General features: G+C 39.3%; 2 protein-coding genes across 2 annotated transcripts; both read left to right on the forward strand.

Annotated features, from left to right (window-relative positions):
• Positions 1 to 588: 588 nt before the first annotated feature.
• Positions 589 to 4,953, forward strand: eif4ebp3l (eukaryotic translation initiation factor 4E binding protein 3, like). Its single transcript, XM_042418807.1, has 4 exons — positions 589 to 682; positions 978 to 1,326; positions 3,161 to 3,337; positions 4,383 to 4,953. The coding sequence occupies exons 2-4, from the start codon at positions 1,194 to 1,196 to the stop codon at positions 4,409 to 4,411; spliced, it is 339 nt and encodes a 112-aa protein (XP_042274741.1). The 5' UTR covers positions 589 to 682; positions 978 to 1,193; the 3' UTR covers positions 4,412 to 4,953.
• A 5,421-nt stretch (positions 4,954 to 10,374) lies between these two features.
• Positions 10,375 to 19,336, forward strand: zgc:165573 (cysteine-rich and transmembrane domain-containing protein 1). The gene is made up of 3 exons (XM_042418837.1): positions 10,375 to 10,521; positions 13,787 to 14,106; positions 18,275 to 19,336. Exons 2-3 carry the CDS (start codon positions 13,806 to 13,808, stop codon positions 18,376 to 18,378), a joined length of 405 nt encoding a protein of 134 aa, XP_042274771.1. The 5' UTR covers positions 10,375 to 10,521; positions 13,787 to 13,805; the 3' UTR covers positions 18,379 to 19,336.
• The last annotated feature ends 416 nt before the right edge of the window (positions 19,337 to 19,752 follow it).

Here is a 19,752-nt window from a genome sequence, read left to right on the forward strand (position 1 = left end):
TTTCTTTCTATTCTTCATATTTTTCAATGGAAATAGATATTTAATGGTGGATCTAACTCAACAATTTGTGTCCACTGTGTAGCAACTAATTTCATATTTTAGAATTAAATAGACACAACTGTACGGTCAGTATCTGCAAAGCTGTGGATAATTTATTCTTTCTGTCTGTCTCTCTTTCTTTCTTTAGTTTTTAATTTTTCCTCACAACACCTTTATTAACAAAACCAATGTACAAAGATGAGACACATTACCCTAGAGATGGGGTAAGGGAATAACATCAGAGTAAGGTTCAAAGTAATATAATAAATACAGTCTCACAAAACATGACAAAAATAACGTACATTTAAAAAGAAACTAAATATAACTAAATACTAAATACTAAACTAAATATATATGTACCCATATGTACACCTTAAAACAGAATAGATATAGAATAGACAGAAAAATAAGGACATAACAGGTTAATCTTGTGTTGTTGAACTGTGCCCCACACATTGAAGCGCCAGTAGGGGGCAATGTTGTCGAGTAATTAAAAAGCATGAGCTGGAAGTGCGCGTGTTTTGTGAACCAGAGTAGCACCACTCTTTATGCCCCTGTTGACCCCACACTCACTTCATGACTATTCATTTCACCAACAAATTCATCCAAATAACACTCCTGAGTTACACCACAAGCCTTCTGGGTATCGGCGAGTATTGTAATGTTTTTAATTCCTACTTGTGTTTACCTGTTATTTCCTTTTGCACAACTTCTTCTTGTGTGAAACTATTTATTTAACTTCATGCATATATTTTTGTCTTAATCTTATAGTTGAGATTATTCTCCCCATTATGTAAAATATCTCACCTTTAATCGGGTCTTGAAAATGTTTTGTGTATTTGTTATCATTTCGATCAACTGATTTTTTTTTTCTTGCGTTAACCCCGCCCCCACGGACTGTCTTTTAAAGGAAAACGTTTGTCCCACGTGTCTCCTAGCTGTTGCACAGAAACATCACGAGTGGCTGCTACAAATACAGCACATGGTAGCGTTTGGCAGGGACTTGTAAACTACGGACACAACCGGACCTCAAACTCGAAGTCGTTTGTCTTTGTGGGAAGCTGCGAGTGAGCTCTACTTTTGAGAGTTTGAGTTGAGGGCTTTAAAAGAGAAAAAAAACATTTGTCCCACTCCGCTTGCAGCAGAGAGCTAGCATGTCGACTGGCACAAATACAACAAAAAGCTGCCCCATCCCCACCAGGGTGCTCACCCTGAAGGACTGGTCCCAGCTACCCGACTGCTACAGCCAGACACCCGGGGGGACCCTCTTCTCCACCACGCCTGGAGGTAAGGATGTGTTCACTTTAGATAATCTTTTTACCACATTTAGTCTGCTTTTGTTCCCTGAAATGTGTTCATCCCAAAGGACACGTTAGATAGAAATAATCCGACTAACTGCATTAACTCTATAGTTTGTGCATACGTGCAGATATTCACGATACAATCTCGCGAGACGCTGCAAACAATACACACATGCTTTAAAAGCTGATTTAAGTATCACATTTACAGGAATGCATTTTATCTATATACTACAAAAAATTAGCATTTTAAAGTGTACTTAATTTTTAACCAAAACATCTGATAAAGTTGGATCAATGCCTTGTTGCTGCCTTGTCAACAAGTTGGAATTGTTGTTTACCACATGAAACCATGAAGTAATTCCACACATTAATAGTGTGTTGTCTGCACAGCATCTTTATTTATTGTTTTTGATGTTGCTAATTTTATAATTACAATCATATATTTTTCATAGTAACACAAACATCTTTTTTTTCATTGCTGACAGCAGAACAATACATGACTGACAGAAAATATATACATGAATATCGGTGTACACGTGGTTAAAATGAAAACATGACTTTTCACACACATTCTAAGTCTGAGCACAGCAGTCAGTCCCTTGTCGCTGCAGCAAAAACACGGATGTCCACAGACAACAAGAGCTGTTGAACCCGTGACTTGTGATTTGAAGAGGGTGAATATATCCAGCTACCAGAACAGCAGAATGATTGGCCTCAGCAGCAGTGGAGAAGTTTTAGGCCATCCAATCCTTGCAGCTCTCTGCTTTTCAGGAACAGGAGAGAACATTCTGTACAAGTAAAGAGGAGGAGGAGGAAAAATAAATGTCTAATGCATTGAGACTATGTGCAAGATTTTTTTTTTTCTGTGCCAAGAACGAGAGTGCTGATAAACACGACAGCACTGATAAACACTGTGTAGGAAGTTGCAACACGGAACGTTTTGACTTGAATTCCTCTTAAAGGGCAAGACATTACACTTTACTGGGGTCATGCCATGTGTTGCTGGTATGACACCTTTTTTACATAACTGCTCTGTGCTCTAATGCTACCTTGAAATGCACTGCTTGTGCTATAGCTTTGCATTCCAGTCCCCTTTTCTCGCCCCAATTGCCCCCCCTCCCTCCACTCTGCTTTGCTTCCCTTTGTCCAGGATGAACTGCTCACCACGCAGTTATTACATAACATGTTTTTCCTTGTAGAGAGGGTGACCAGATACTGCACAGGACGGTTCGTTCAAACTCCAATAAAGAATAATACGAGCAGCTGACCACTCCTAGACTTGGTCATGTCCTGGTCAAACTTATGACAACATACCATTTATGACTCTGTTTTTGCTGAGAGTCCAAATGGAGACAGATGCAAAACATGCTGAGTTTGTTTAAGATGTGGCAAGCTGCGGTTTTATGTGGCTTTGAATTTCCTCTGTTTGAAAAACTGACTGATCGATGTTGGTAAAGAAGACTTGAGGCAGAGCCAACCTTTAGATACATACCGTGGTATGTTTTGTCAGCTGTCAGCGGTAAAGCTTTTGCCCAGTCGAAGATCGAAACATGTGGCTTTAATCTTGAAGCCTTATGCTTCAAGGAGAGAATGTTTTGTGCTCTGATTTCCTAGAACTCACTGCATTGGCAACCTTCATCCCTCCCCTCTGCGCACACCCACAGACGCGCACATAGCAAACACACACAACCCCCCTTTTCTCTCACTTCTCTCTCACTCAGATCCCCTCCAGGAGAGGATAATAATGCTTAGAAAGATCAGATTTGATGTTTGTTTACTGCAGGTTAAACACCAGATCGTTTTCTCTCTCATTAACACAGGTACCCGCATCATCTATGACAGGAAGTTTCTGTTGGATTGTCGAAACTCACCTCTTGCCCGGACACCCCCATGCTGTCTGCCCCAGATCCCAGGGGTAACGGTACCTGCTACGCACCCCATGGGAAAATTGCAGGATCTGAAAGAGGAGGCAGAGGAGGAAGAGAAGGACATTGCAGGTAAACATACAACTAACATACTAGATATTGTTTTCTCAGAGCTTGACAGGATTTAGAGATAGATGGTGCTAACACAGAGATCCGTACCATAACAAAGAAAAGGTTCATACATCTCTCATGCCTTCTTTGCTTTTATGAAATCAAAATATCCCCCACAGTGCATCATTTTGTAGTCACTCTAATAAGTGAACTAACAAATACTGATTCCTTACTTATGGCAGGCTTTTCTGACTTTGTTATAGTGAACTTGAAAGCCTTAATTTTTTGTCCCCACCATCAGTCTTCATTTTACTTTGTCACAAGTGTTATTCAACATGTGTTAATACAGCAGATAGGTGCTGCATGTGTTCCTGCAGTGCCACTTTTGTAGCGCAGCAGTTGTGCTGTGCCTTCATGAGCCTAACCTAGCCTTTAGCACCTTTTTTAAAACTAAGCCAGTAGCTTATTACTCAACAAGCATTATATATGACATACTGCATATGATAGGCTTTCTTTATCTGTCTTTTAATTTGTTGTTACTGTCAGGTTGGCAACAATATCTACAGTTATTTAGCAAATCTGGAGCTTTACTGAATTTTCTGCATTTTGAATAACCTTCTCCAGAAGATGTATATTGGTGGAGATGAAAGGACCTTGTATTTGCAATGAATCTAGTGTGGGGGGCTTTTCATGTCAGTGTGACCCAAGGTTTGGGATCTCGGGCAAGTTGAGACAGTAGTGCGAAATACATCCAACCATCAATCTGTCCTCCATTCCTCCTGTCAAACTCAAGTCCATGAGGATTAAGCTCGACCTCCTTTTTCCTCTCTCTCCCTTGTCTGAGTTGGTAAACACACAAAGCATGTAGTGGGTTTCTGGTTTAAGGACTACACCCTTTTAGTCAAGTGTTTATGTTTTTTCTTGCCAGTTATGAATGTATTGATAAGGGCTGTAGCTTGTTCCCTTCTCTGCGGTCCGTTAAGGTGTGGTTGATCTCGGGGTACAAAACTGTCAATTATCTCTCTGTTTTTAATCTGAACTGTTTCTTCTCTCCCTTTTTCAACAGATGACAGCCAGTTTGAGATGGACATCTGAGCTCCAGTATTACCTCCTGTGGAGAGTTATTAGTTAAAACGCCTCCATGGTCATTCATGACCGTAATGCATTACATTATAAAGCTTTTTTTCACCTTTTTTTTTAAAATAAAAGCTTTTGTGAGGAACCAAAAAGAATGGGGCAAAGTTAGAAAACTAGGGTGTTTTTTGACCCTAAAAAAGTGTGTTAGGCCAAGAAATGGTATTAAATGGGTTGATTGGTTGCTCTCTCACTTCAGAGCTGCAGCAGGATTGAAAAAATCCATTTTGATTTCACTTTTATATCTTTTGTAAATAAGAAAATTGTACTATGTAGCCTATTTTTTAAGTTGGGGAATATAAGATGATTACATTAAGACATGTAAAGTAGGGTTTTTCACTGCAAGCATCGTTTTGTTTTGTTCTTTTTCCCCCAAAAAGGAAGGTATACTTTCTTTGTCTCCTAACTTTGGGGGTCAGGGCCTACTGAAAATCAGCTCCTGTTTTTCTATGGAAGGAGATTAAATGTGAATAATTTCAAATAAAGGCTATTCAAACTGTCAATGGCATGTCTTTTTTTTTTTTTTTTTTGTATATAGCATTCATTTTATTTTGAGCAATGTTCAGGACTGTGTTAATTGCAGCAATTATATAGATGGTCCATTCAGTCATATACTCAGTATATGTTTATTCCCTCCTATTTTGTCTTTATCTTATCATAGATCTTCATATTGTCATATAGGGCTCAACTATGTACAATTTTAACATCCAGTCTATATGTTGCATACTGATAACACATTTGTTGATGAAACAAGTCCTCAAGTAGTCATTAACCAAACCATTTACATCTAATTTAGAGTGAGTTTCTTTTTTTGTGTCACCCATAGGTCAATACATAATGCTTTCTAAGAGCATCAGGGAAAATCTGTGGGTTATGTACTGTTGCCTAGCTTACAGTACATGGCTAACGGGGACTTATTTTCATGAATAGGATTTAGTTCCTTGCAGCCTCATAACACCACACCTTGTGTAATGGAAAAGCATGTGACATAGAAACCTACATGTTGAGCAGTGAATGAGTTGCATAACAGTTTCATCTATGGATCAGTATGTTTTTCTCCACCAGTGGAGTTAACTCCCCTCACACATGCAGACAGACTTAGCACATCTATGTTGAACTGATTTAGCAGCTAAGCAGTAACTTCAAGCTAAGTTATTAGCATTAAAGTCAAACATAAGACTGATGTATAAAATGTAACAACAATGTATGCTGCTCAAGATGGGAAATTGAGCTGTCAGAAAAATACATTAACAACTGATGGTACTTGACTAATATAATATATGAGCCATATAAGACAAAAGATGTAAGCATTTCTGAACTCCACCACTAACTTTAAAATGGGCTGACAACTACCCAGAACCATGTACACAGTGTATTTGGCTTCTCGCACTGTATCAGCTGGGTCAGGGCTAGGTATGCCTGTACTGATCTGTAGATTAGAGACCGAGTGTTGGAGTAGGCCTGGTCTTAAGGAATGAGGGCAGCTGCAGCCCAAAGGCCAGACATATTGAGACCACTCTGCAGTGTGGGGGTAGGGTGTGACACCTGCTGGTATCCGACCAAGCATTTATCTCAGATATATGATTGAGGATTTACTGAACACCCATAAATTACGTTGAGGCAGATATGACATAAGTGTTCGCTACAGCACTGATGACCCCCCCGCAATTTGGAGTGTAAAGCTGTTGCTGTTTTCAGTTCTGTGCAGGACTCAAGTCATGAGAATAGATCCCTGTGCCTCAAGTGTATGTTGGTGATGTAGGTCAGTCTGCTCAGCTGTTCTCTTCCCATGGTCTTAGAGATGTGACTAGGGACCAGTATGCAGTGACTAACCACCGATGTTTGAACAGGAGGTTCTGATTTATTGACTTATATTTGATAATAAGACAGTTTTAACCAACATGCACCCAACAGTCGGCCCATTGCAGTTCTTTCGGGAGCATCCAAAGTAAACTCCATATGCCATATTGTTGCTGTGCCCTTCAGCAAATACTGGACCTAAACAGGTGATACCCCAACAAATGATAAGATAGCATTTTTTCCCCAAAAGTCAGGGTAATACCTTATCAGTCTACAGTTTGTGTGCACTTGGACAGTTTTTGTGAAACGTGCCTGTTGACCTGTATGTGTTGTTTGAACAACTGTCTGTGTGTGCGTTTGTGCGGTCCACGTGAGAATAAGGCCAGGTGCCAGGTACTGTAAGTATGGAAAAACAACACATGCTTCCGTCATGAAGTTTGTTTGTTTTTTTGAGGGATTTCCTCTTTTTGAGATGAGGTATGAAACTGAAAATGATACTAGGGAGTACTTCACAAACCTCACTGTTCTTGTGCACACATGTGTTCCAAGCACATGTTTGCTGTTGACACACAGAGAGAACTAGGTGAACGGTCATTTTTCTACATTTACTGATACACAGAATCTGAAGTATTCATCTCATTTTCTATTTTGGGATGGACACCACAAACACAGCCTTGATGTCCAGTAATCACAGTCCTTTTGGTTGACTTAAAACTTTTCCATACACACATATAGCACTGACCAGAATTATACATTTCAACCACAGCTAGAGCAACATGACATTCATTTTATATTTAGAATTAACTGAATCTACACAAAGCATAAACAAACCCAGAGAATTCCTTCACCTTCATCAATAGTGATGTTAACTGATGATGGCTCAAAAAAGCTTTCTTATGATTGAAAAATCATGGCTTAAGATGAAACAAATGCACATGTGTCTTTGTGATTACAGGTTTTATATTTTGTTTTCATTTGGATAAAAACTCACCAGTATATGCATGTTTCATAAAAGCACGTGCTATGTGAAATGTGCCTTCATAAAGGTGACTTTCATGGTAACTGGCTAAACTGAGGTGCCATTCACAGCTGTACATTTTTTCCCAACGTAATTTATAATTGTAATCACATCAAGAGAGTTTCATAACTGTGGTAATCAGTGGGTCAGAGTGCGAGTTTCTTGTTAGAACATTGATAAGTGGGCATGTGACAGTGACACATAAGCTTGTCAGTAACTTTGTGGACAATAAATCTTTCACTGAGCTAAGGCCATATGTGAATAAATGAATTTGACTGGGTTTATTTTACTGTCTAGAAATGTGCTGCATTCTACAAACCCCTGTATCAATGTATTGTGAGAATGATTATAATAACACACGTTATAATAGCCATAAATCCAAATGAATAAAAATAAAGTATTAGTTCACTTTAGCTGCATCTCACACATTACATTTAATCCAAATTATGGCCATAACTTTGTAAATGTGTCACAATGTTCTCCTTGCTCCTGATATAATCCTCTTGGCTTGTGGAGAACACAATTTGACTGCCGTACATACATTAAATACTGTTATGGAGAATGTTGACCTCATACAACTGTAAACAACTTCACTTCAGATGACCACCCCTACCTCCCCTCTGAGTTTAAATGCACTCTGGTAAACTTGCTCCATTGGCCTTTTCCATAGACAAAATATTCCCCCTTTTCATCTCCTCCCCCCACCCCTTTCCACCCTTTCCCCCTGCTCCCCTTCCAGTTTTCCTGTAAGAGTGTTGGGTTGGTCGACGAGGCTCTATTTTTGTCAGCTGCTCCCGTTGAAGTCGATGGTGCGGGCTCAGGCTGAATTGCCGGGGTGACGATGTAAACAGACACTCAAACACATGGCCTGCTTGGTCACATCTATCTTAACAGGGAGGGGACAGCGACTGAAGTGGACCACATGCTTGTCTCATACATGAGCATACACACACACACAAACTTACATTTACATTATATTTACATTTACATTACAGGAATTTAGGCAACTCTTCTTTAAAGTGGCTTCTGATGAGTACAGTAAAATTAAAATAGTCCTCAATTCCTAGATCACTACTGAACTTTGAAATTAAATCTGTGACACAAGCTATTCCTAGTTTCTAGGACTGCACTAGATTCATACAGCGTTTGAGAACAAGTACATTTCATCATTAGACTAACTTAAAGTTTAGAAAATTACAAGAAATTCTTGGTTAGGTTTTGAATACAGTAAAACTTACACTGAAAGCAAACACCGGCCCTGCTAACTATACAAACAAATAGGTTTATAATGACAATTAATGCATACTGTACCGTGTAGCCATGTATTTAGCGTCGGGATAAGGCTCATCTCTGATATGCCTCATAGGACAGTATCAGGTCAGTCTTTTAAAAGCTGCTGCCAGACTATTGCTTAATATGTCACCAGTAATAGTACCTTTCACCAACATCTTTTCCGTGCATAACTTTGTACTAGCTGTACTAGCTTAGGGTGTAATATGTTAAAGGTCAAGTACTTGTCTCTGGGGTCCACTACTGGTCTACAACTCAGAGGCAGCCCATTGTACATATGCATTGTACGTGCCTTATCACATGTTGCTATGTGGTCTGGTATCACCTTGCAGAACAGAGATAATTTCCTTTTAAGTTCCTCTGTCAATGGCAGCTGTCATGCTGCCTGGCTGCTGGTATGCTACTATATTCATACTGTGCTCATGTAATGTGTAATGCAGGAACTCAGATGATGTTTCATAACCCTGTGTCCCAACTGTACCATGCCTTGCATTGGTGTGTTTATCTGACAGCTGTAGTTTCAATAAAATAATAGATAATATAAATTCTGCTGCATTATGAGCTTTTACTTTTGATACTTTCACTTTTTCTGATTTGGACAAACAGTGCTGAAATTTTGGCCACCACTCTCTATTATGTACTCTATATGTACATGCACTACTACAGAATGCTATATCTATACAGTATGCATGTGTTTGCAAGTATGAGTATGTGTGCTTTACTCTGTCAGTGAGCCGTCTAGTCACCGCCCGCCCAAAAAGAGATCAGACACCCCCACTGAGTTGAAGCTTGTCACGTGCAGAGTGTCCCATGAGCCATAGCTCTCTCTTGTCATGACAGAAACTGAGCAGACTCAGAAATAAGTTGCTCCGATCTATAAACAGACTAAACAGAACATCTTATAATAACAAAGACAGTGTAGGGGGCTTGTTGCTCTGATACTTGTAGTTACTTTTTAAAGTAGTTTTAAGGCATTCACTTATCTTTTCAAGTAATATTTTAATGCCTGGTGCTACAGTGTGCTTGCAATCATTGCATCATGCTTGGCTGAAGAAAATGAAGAAACATGTCCTTAAAAAAAAAAAAGTCAGTTGTCCTGATAATGCTGAATTTATAATCAGGGCTGTGCTCTGAGAGGCATGTATAGCTCATTATTAGACTTTAAAACAAATACAAAACACAGACGTTGGCAAATATATTAGCCTACATTACAACATAACAGTCAAACAGCTCCATGGCAGTTTATTGCAGTGTAAGAAACCAAGAAACTGCAAGGACCCACATCTCGGAGAATAGACTGGGAATAGGGTGACATCTGCTGGGAGTGAAACAAAACTGCACTTTACCCAACCAGGGCATACTGGTGTATAGTGAGTAATGGGCTTCAAAATATATGTGCTCTTATTCATATATAACGTCATACATTTGAATAAAAATAAACATAAATCTAGATCAATTTATGATAATTGGCAAGAGCTACCAAGTTTCCATAAGCTTTTATAAAATCAAAAATCGAACTTCAGGGGTGAAAGCAGTAAGTCAAAAATGAATAATTAACATATGCGAGTCAATCATCCCACCTATTTCCTCTTTCCATTTATTAGTTTCATCACTGGCTTGGTGATGCAGACCTTTTTAATCTTTAATCAAGTCAGATGACTAGGAGTCATTACTTCCCCCTGACGTCCCACTGCTCATCGCTCTGGCTTGTGATTGGACGCTGTGTGCAGCGGGTGCGGTAGCAGCCAATCACATGTTTTGTTGCCCACTAAGAACTCCCCCGTGCCCGTTCCCCTATAATGACGTCACGTCCCGCAAACGGTACGCACTAGGCAAACTGGAGCAGAGGAGAGGGGACGCTCATTGCGGTAAAAATACTAATAAACACTGAAGCTAGAGGGAGTTTATTTTTAAACAGAGAGTGCTGCTGTTCGCGACAGACCGGGATACTACTTATTTTAAGGTAGGTGGTCCTCACATGTCCGTAATTCTTCAATATGAGCTTAGTCATGATGAATTTAGAGGTCTGGGAAACTGAACAGTGCTACAATGGGTTGTGGCCTGCAGGTGCCACCTTTATTCGGTTTAGAGGCTTATAATATTTCCGGATTTCCAGCGTGAAAAAATACGAATACTACAAAGAATAAAAGCTATTATATTAGCCAATAATATGGTAATAATGAGCGTTTCGTTAATAACAAACCGACAGACTCAAATGAATATTTTAAGGGTTAATTGCACTTGAATTTGTAGAAAAAAAAAATGTTGTACTGTAAATTATACATATGTTTTATTTGTATGTCGAGACAATTTTTATAGTCTGTGTGTTTGCCTCTGTTTGTGTGTGTGACATACAATTGTGGCTCTGAATCTTCATAATTGGGTCCAATGGGGTGTCTTCATATACAGCCAGCTTCTTTGTGTCTGAACACAGAGAAAGTAAACATACAGGCTGCCAGGCTACAGAGCTGCTGCGTAACAAGGATAGCTCTGTAATATAATGAAGATCTTTGAGTATAAACCAGGCCAACATAGACTTGTTCTTCAGGCCTGGCTTTTCAGGCCATCATTTTCAGGGATAAAAAAAATATTTCTTATGGACATATTGCTCTAAAGTTGACATCATGTGGTTTATTTAATTTGTGCATTTTCTGTTGAAATGTCTATGATAATAATTATCAAAGAAATGTGTTTATCCTAGTATCATGAGAGAACAGTTTACTTGTATTTTATGAGCAGAACATTGGCATTTAATTGATTTTAAACAGCAGCTGATATTGCCAACACTGAATCAATTTCATAAATTTGCATCTAGATTCACTTGATTGTGTGTAAAGTGTTACTCCTTCCTTGTTCTACTCAGATATGCTTTATTTAGGTTTATAGCTTCAAACCTTGCTAAGTGGCCTTTTTATTGGAAGTTGTATAATGCTGCCATTATAATGACACGTTTGTTCTTTTCAATTGTTCAATAATGCCATTAGGTTGAGCTGTGTTTTTTAAAATAGATTCAGAGACCTCTCATGTGCACTGTCCATGTGTTTGTGTGTGTCTGTACATGATACTATCACCATGATATTGTTGTGGAAACATAGCCTGGGTTCACTTACGTATTCTGGCAGTCCAGCAAGGGAAAAAAACAAATGACCCACACATGCAAATTCACACACATTCAGACCGTATACATGATCTACACACATACTGTGCAAATTTGAGTCAAGCCCTGGGAATTTCCTCTCATCAAAGCTTAATCTGATACCAAAGACTAGTGGAGATTTATGTGGGTACAATAAAGACAAGGTGACCTACAAGATGAACTTTCATGCTGTTGACATCCCTATTGGTGTCAGATTACTGATTGTCCCTTTTAAAGAAACTCTTCCTCAACCTTTAGCTAGTAATGTAGCACAGTGTAGTTGCAGATGAGTCATGAGTTGGAACAAAGGTCCAACAGTATACAAAGCTTTCCTGTTAACAGGGTGAAGGAAAGATCTGATAATTGTGTCATTTTACCACTCAATGCCTTAAAGGTACAACAAAAACAAATCCCTAGGGATCATTCTGTTCCTCCTGGAGCACTGTTACCATAGTTACAGAGGCCTTGCCATCTGTCAGTAGCTTTAGGGACACATTCAGGTGGTGTAATGTACAGTCATCTTCACAAAAGCACTGTACAGGAGAGAGTTTTTTTTTGTTTTTTTTTTTACAAAAGTTAAAGCAGGAAGTAGTAATTGTGAATTATTACAACATTGTTGTATTTCCTCAATTTCCCCACATGATGTTGAGAAATTATTTTGAAATGTACTCAGCATCATAGGTATAAAACACTACACAGGAGCCGCCCTTAAACCTATCAAATGAGGTCATCAGATAGCCTATATAAAACATGCCATTATACTTTGAACCTAATAAACTGAGTTCTGTTTTCTCCAAACTAGATAACAAATATAGATGAAGGTGTTGGCAACTGGAACTGTACATAACACTGTAAAATACACCCTGACATGATTCAGTTTACAGCTGCAACGTTGCTTTATTATAGACAGAAGACTGGATGTGGTTGGAGAGGGTGTGGTGAAGGGAGTTGTCGTGCTGTTTAGATGTTTATAGTGTACATATCCAAAGTGACAGAGGAATCCTGGGAGGCCAAGCAGAGTTTCACCTGACCCACTATCTGTTGTTATGGCTGTTCTACATGAGCAAATCTAGGGATGAAGGCTAACATGAGGGCTGTGATGGACCCATCAGAAGCCATTAGTGTTTCCTTCTCACGAGGTCTAGAGTGGAACGAATAACATTTAGACACTAGCCTGATCACATGCGTACATTGTACTGCCAAAAGGTTTTGTGTCGGTCTCACACTTCACAAAGAAATATAACATGAATGTGTGATCTTGATAATATCACACGTCATGTATGTTTCTGAGTAAAGAGGAAAACCAAGTGTGAACATACAACCAGTACAGCCTGTTGGCTTCTGCAATCTTTTTCCTCTTTGTCTCCTGTTTCCTATGGTTCATTTGATTAGCCTCACCCAGTACACTGTGAAGCTGCCTCCTCCATTTGCAAAGTGTGTGTGTGAACAGTAAGATAATGGTGCTTATCTCTGGGAGGGCAGAGCTAGGTTGGGATTGACCATTGAATCATAAGACACCTCTACAGACTGTAAAATAATGTGATGCGCTTGTCTTTTCCCCCTTGGCTGTGGAAATTATGGTAGTTTGCCGTGTGAGACTGCAACAGGCATGAAACAGCAGGAGAGTGGATTCAGGGATTTGGGAAGACAGCTATATGCTATGTACTTTTCTGTTCTGGGAAACAGTTTCAACATTTTTGTGCCTGTCAGAAAATGTTGTGTTCTTGTATTAAGACTCAGAGGAATTCATTGCCTAATGTGGCTAAAGGGCTAAATTACGCACACAAACACAAGCACACGTATGTCATAAGGAAACAAAGCCATCACGGCAATAAATCAAACTGTAGATATGATTAATCCTTTGTATCCAGTGTGTTTACCTATTTTATCTTAATGAAAGAATAAAAGTCAAAGTAAATGCTTAAAAGAATAAAGATATTTTTGTTATATAAACAGTTTTGACCTCTCTCTTTCAATAAGCAGAATCAGAATTGATAAAATTCAAACGTTACCCAACCCGAGTGTTTACTTGTCAGGATCATTCAAATTAAAACAGAGCCATTATTTACACTCCTGTTGTCTTGTTCTTCAGGTGATTGTTCAACTCAAAGATGAATTTTGAGCAGCCCCCTCCATACCCCGGCAGTGGCCCCACTGCTCCAGGCTACCCAGCCCAGGGCGTACCTCCACAAGGCTACCCACCTCAGGGTTATCCTCCACAGGGATACCCTGTGAACATGGAGCAGCCTAATTCAGCTTACCCTAACTACCCTGCCGGACCAATGGGCCCCGGAGGCCCCTACCCTGGGCCAGGGCAGCCTCCTTATCAAGGATACGCTGGACAACCACAGTTTGGCTGGCAGGGCGGGCCCCCTCCTGGACCTATGTATGGGGAAGCTCCCAAAAACACAGGTGAGTAGTAGCACATAACAGGGACTGATGAAAATATATTCATAATGTTGTCAGAACAGAACTATTGAAAGACCACTGATAATATGAAAAATGCTATAATGACCTGAATCAGAATGGACAGCTACGACCTGCAAGATGAGGGTCACATGACCAATGACCAAAAATCAGTTACAGTGAACACATTTCAGTAGAAAATCATTATTGAAAATGGTGTCGTTTTCTACAGAAGCATTGAGCTGTTTCCTCTTCATCATATTTATATGATATTTCTCCAGCAAGACAATCTGAACTGATGTAAAGAAAGTCTTTCACTTTGCCACACACATTTAAGAATCTGTGATATTATTAGAACTGCAACACCAAGGGTGTCCTCACATGTCGTTTTCAAGAACTGATAAACTAGACGTTATGTTGCATGAATATTCATGATGGATATAATATATTTTGCTTGCTAGAGGTTAAGTTGAATAGAAGAAAAAAGTTTTTCCCTTTGCTGTAGAGATTTTTAAAAATATTTTAAATGCTTCTTCACTGTTTACGTACTTCAACGGTAAAAGTAGGCAAACTAGCAAGGCTAACACATATTAGCGTACCAATGCTTTCTTTCTGCTGTCTCTGTAGGTCACATGACCCTTACAATGCAGGTTGTAGTGGTTCATAGGGCATCTCCCAACAGTGTTTCACCTATATGCTTTCAACAGCAGTGCAGCACCTTTGCTAAATAATGAATGCCGCAGCTGAAATTTCACATTATGACAACACAAACCATTCGCACTTTCTCCACTTAAAGCAGCTGACTGGACCTAGTTGTGATTGATTGGGAATTGGTGTCAATTCTGGTTGTGCTGCAGTATCTCCTCTCTGCTCTGTGTTGGGTATTGACCGAGGGTGGGGCTCCACACACACACACACACACACACACACACACACACACACACACACACACACACAGAGCAGACAGCAGAGCAGAGAGGCCGCAGTGGAGACAGTGAACCAGATAAAATGAAAGATTGACGACAACTACTCGTTACTGTAAGTGCAATGAAACCTTTGTGAGTAAAAAGCCAATAAGAGTACTTTATAAAAACACCTGTTCAACAAGCATAAAAATGTAGAAAACTGATAGCTTCAACACTCATCCACCGCTGGTATGTTTTACACAACCACAGTGCACTGATTAGGTTAATAGTGAATTATGCACAAGCTCAAACCAAAGCTGTCACTGTTAATCTTAGTTTGCCACATGTCTTAAACTAATCAAATTCTTGTAAACTTCGCTATAGGCTGAGATGACAGCCCCCCCTCCCTCTAACAGACTGATGTCTATGTTCTTCATTCTTTCTAAACTTCACTCCATATTTTGATGTCAAGAATATTATTCATTTTATTGACATTTTAGATTTGTGTCCAGTGAGATATTATTGAGTGTATATAGTGACTTTGTTGTTGTAAACATTACTATTGCTGCTCTAGAAACAATATTGTTATATTTAAGATATGAATCAAGTCTAGTCCAGTTCTGAATGTATTCCTTTTTAAAATAATAATAAAAAAAACAATAAAAATAACAATTCTTTAGTAATGAAAGAGAGCTGATAAGAGTATAAGATAGAACTGGACCCACAAAGAGTATCGATAAGATAACATAAGATCCTAACAATACCGATCTCTACAGCTGGCTAGTGGCTCCAGCCTGACTATGGGAGGATGAGACAGAAAAAAAATAGCAGTTCAAATCCATTCACTATCTCATTTTACCAATATTATTTTATGATGATTATTTTTTATTGTGCAAAGTGTGATCACTCATGAAAATGTGAAGGGTAACTTCAGGACATAGTGCTTACTTCATCAGTGAGTATATCGGTTTCACTTTTGTTCTTGTTACTGTCAGAGTGGACTGTGAAAACTACAACCTGTGTTGTTGTTGTTTTTTATAAATATTGTACTGATAATGCTCCAAAATGACATGACAATGCATAGTTTTTAGTCAAATATCAACATTTTCTTGGAGGACAACCCCCAAACCCCTCCTATGTATGTTGAGACATTTCATAATTTGAAAATTATTACAGTGACAGCTATCTTGGTCTCCAGAGCCCTTCTGGTGTCAAAAGCTCCTGTAAATTAACACACACATCACTCGATGGATGTCTGGAACAATTCCAAGCAAGTTTTAAGTTATTCCACTGTGGATGTGTGCAAATATGGGTCCTGGCATCATGGCTTCTGCGTGCATACAATGTCAGCACTGCTAAAAAAAATCCTAGAGGAAACACTAGCTGCTTCAGTTTCAGGCTCTGTTTATTGTGAATGCTGGCTCACTGTCACACTGCCATGGCCTACGGGGAAACTTGAATAGAACAAAGCCATTGTAAATGTAATTAGTAGCACCTGTGCTTTTCCTACTATGACGAAACAAAATGTCATTTGTCAAAAATGTCAAAATCATTTTTTTTCCAAGTAAAAATTGGGCATTTTTACCAGAAAATAATTGCTGGAAACATGTGAAAAGACTGTGGACTATGTAGTACTGAATTGTGAAGTTAGACCGTTAAACTGTTTTTCACCATTTCTGTGTTCTGGATTTGTTGGGCGTGTCTAAAATGGCTGCACTATGACGTAGAGGCGTCACTAGCATGACCCCTCCATGATTGGCGATTGATGGCTTGTTAACTGCTAAGTTAACAAGATGAGAGGAAATAAGTCCACATTTACCTACAAAATATGTGCTGAACAGTGGCTCCTAGCGATACTTTATTTTTGAAATATTATCCATGTTGCTTGCCTACAAACAAGGCCTATTATAAATCCTATTATAAATTGTATATTTTTTAATGGAGTTTGGCGTGAGCATTGTTAAGTTCAGAGGCTCAGAGGCTGTTCAGCGTTTCTAAGCTCAGAATACTGCTTGTTTTTCCACGATTTTGTTAATCAGTCAAATTTGGCTGGGTGGTTAATAATACTATTTTCTGTGGTGTGAAAAACCCAGAACACAAATTTATTATTGCTTTACACAGACTTTAAATAACTTAATTGGCTGTAAAAATACTAACAACTTTGACTGTAAAAATGCAAAAATTGTCATTATGTAGAGTAATTAATAAAGGTTTAAAAAGTGTGAAGTCAAGCCAGGTTGAAGATAAAAGGTGTGTCAGTGCAGTGGCAACTCCCATCTGAGCATCCAGAATAAACTACAGCACAAGCTGTGAAACAAAAAGCACATGACATTGTAAAATATTCAAAATGAATATGCAAAGAGAGTCTTGCTTTCACAGAGCATAGTTAACACCTTTATGCATTAAAAGCAAGCAGTGAGGTGTTACTGCTCCTGTGACTGACTCAAGATAAGCTTCCTCTGGCTGATCAAAGGACAGTGTTATCAAGGTTGTTGCTGTGAGTCCTTTTGATAGAGCTGTCATTATTAAATATTGGCCAATCATTAACCAGTTCTTTGCCATATCATTATCAGAGGTCAACGTGATAAATGGTTAGCTCGCTTTACTTTATCTATTGACCAGGACCCGGTCACCTAGGAGACAAAGTCACCTATGTTATGAGCCAGTGCACCTGGCCGTTAAAAGCTGGAGTGTTTCCTTCCACATGAATGATTCATCACAAACACAAAGAAGGGGAGATGTATTCATTCAGGCCTGTTGTTTGACTTGTTTTTTTTGTCTGAGACAGATGGTGGACCCTTCATATGGGTAACATGACTCATTTAGATGTATTGACTTAAGGTGAAATAAAACCACAGCTGTACATGTGAAGTAAAGGAAAATGCCTTGTTGGAGCACATAGATGTGAAGTTCTGAAAGGCTTAATTTCATCTGCCCAACGATACCTCAAAGCAGAGCTAATGTTACTCAACTGTAACGCTGTATGATCATGGCTCTGGGCTGCTATGGCATTACCATGGTGACATGCCTCCCATGATGAACATAATTAGAGGAAAATCATAGCAGCCATGGTTATACTTCAACTTACTGCTGAAGATTTGATAGCATAATTCTGAGAATTTTCTCTGGTTTTATGCAGTTGTAGAAAAGGGAATTCTTTCTTATTATTACTTTCTTTAAGTGGTGTACCATTTTTCCCGTTCTTTACCATCTCACCATGTCAACCCTTTTCGGCTCATTTCTTCTTTCTTCTTCTTCTCTCTCTCCAGTGTACGTGGTGGAGGACAGGAGACGAGACGACACAGGAGACACATGCCTGACAGCCTGCTGGACAGCTCTGTGTTGCTGCTGTCTTTGGGACATGCTGACATAACGCTATTCCCCAACACCCCCATCCCCCCTTCCCTTGCCCCCCATTTCTGTGCCTCGAAACCCTACCGCCCCTTCCCCCCATCTGCCTTAAACCTCGCACATACTCGCAACCACTCCGCCATTTCCCTCTCCTAGTCTTTTGCTCGTCTATAAATAAAAGCCTTGAACCCATATGGAAGTCTCCTCCCAGAGCCACTTTCTCTACCGTGATGTGAAGCCCTCAGCACTGACTGACTGACTGACTGACTGACCCTGTCCAGGGGCTACTCTGTAGCAGCTTGTAACTGAGCTTATAGACATACCCTGAATCTCAGGCTCTTCACTCTAACCCTACACGACACACAACAGACAGTACAAACTCAGACAAGGTGGATACACAGTAACACATAGACAAATACAGCATACTTGGATCTCAGGCTGACCTAGTGTGAGGCTCTTTGGCACTTTATGATGATTACCTCTGTAAGATACTACTCCTGCCTGCCCTTTTAATCATCTCTAACCCTGCCATAAGCCCCTTCCTGTGCTACTTCCCATCCCGCAAGGACAACCCCGTATCCTGGACCCCCATAACCTTAAAACCACCAAGACCCTGGCTGCTAATGAGCCATAGGGTGCTCTTAAGAAGCTGATGCTTAAAATGTTTCCCTTTCATTTGCACAGAAGCTGACGTATGTCTTCAGGTGAAATCATATGACAATAAATGGAATGCATTTTTGAAGATGACAGTGATTAATGTATGATTACTGTTAACATTCGATGGCCACAATGTTTTTTCTTTTTTCATGGTGATCTTGATATGAAAAATTATTCCAATATTATTTTTATTACATACCTTGGAGATAAAACTGAAAATGTGAAAAAAATGTTATTGCTCAACAGAAGAAACCAAATGACATGTTGGATGCCTTTTTGCTTTGAATAAGATTCTTGCATTAAAATAATTTATTCCCATGAAACTGAAGGCGTTGTCGTTTGTTTTTGTTCAGGGCCATGCCGCAGTGAGTGTGTGAGGCTTAAGGATAGAGAGTATAAATCAGTGTATCCTGGTTGCCAGGGCTGGGCAGGATACCTTTGACTATTTATAACACAGCTGCTAGTGCAGGATATTGTGCATGGTCACCTTTCTGATGCATCAACTGTATGTTTCACAAAAGTGAAGCCAAAGCACTGCAGTGATAATTTAATAAAATGTGTGCTCTAATTGCAGCACAATTTTACACAAAGGATATATTACAGGATGTTTCACATACTGGTTTTCTTACAGTACCTGAAAGGCAGTGGAGGAAAGTAACTAAGTACATTTACTCAAGTACTTCAAAATAATTTCGAGGTACCACTACATTTCAGAGCAAAATATCCTATTTTTTCTCTA

This window comes from Thunnus maccoyii, chromosome 8 (assembly GCF_910596095.1).
Source record: "Thunnus maccoyii chromosome 8, fThuMac1.1, whole genome shotgun sequence".
NCBI lineage: Eukaryota > Metazoa > Chordata > Actinopteri > Scombriformes > Scombridae > Thunnus > Thunnus maccoyii.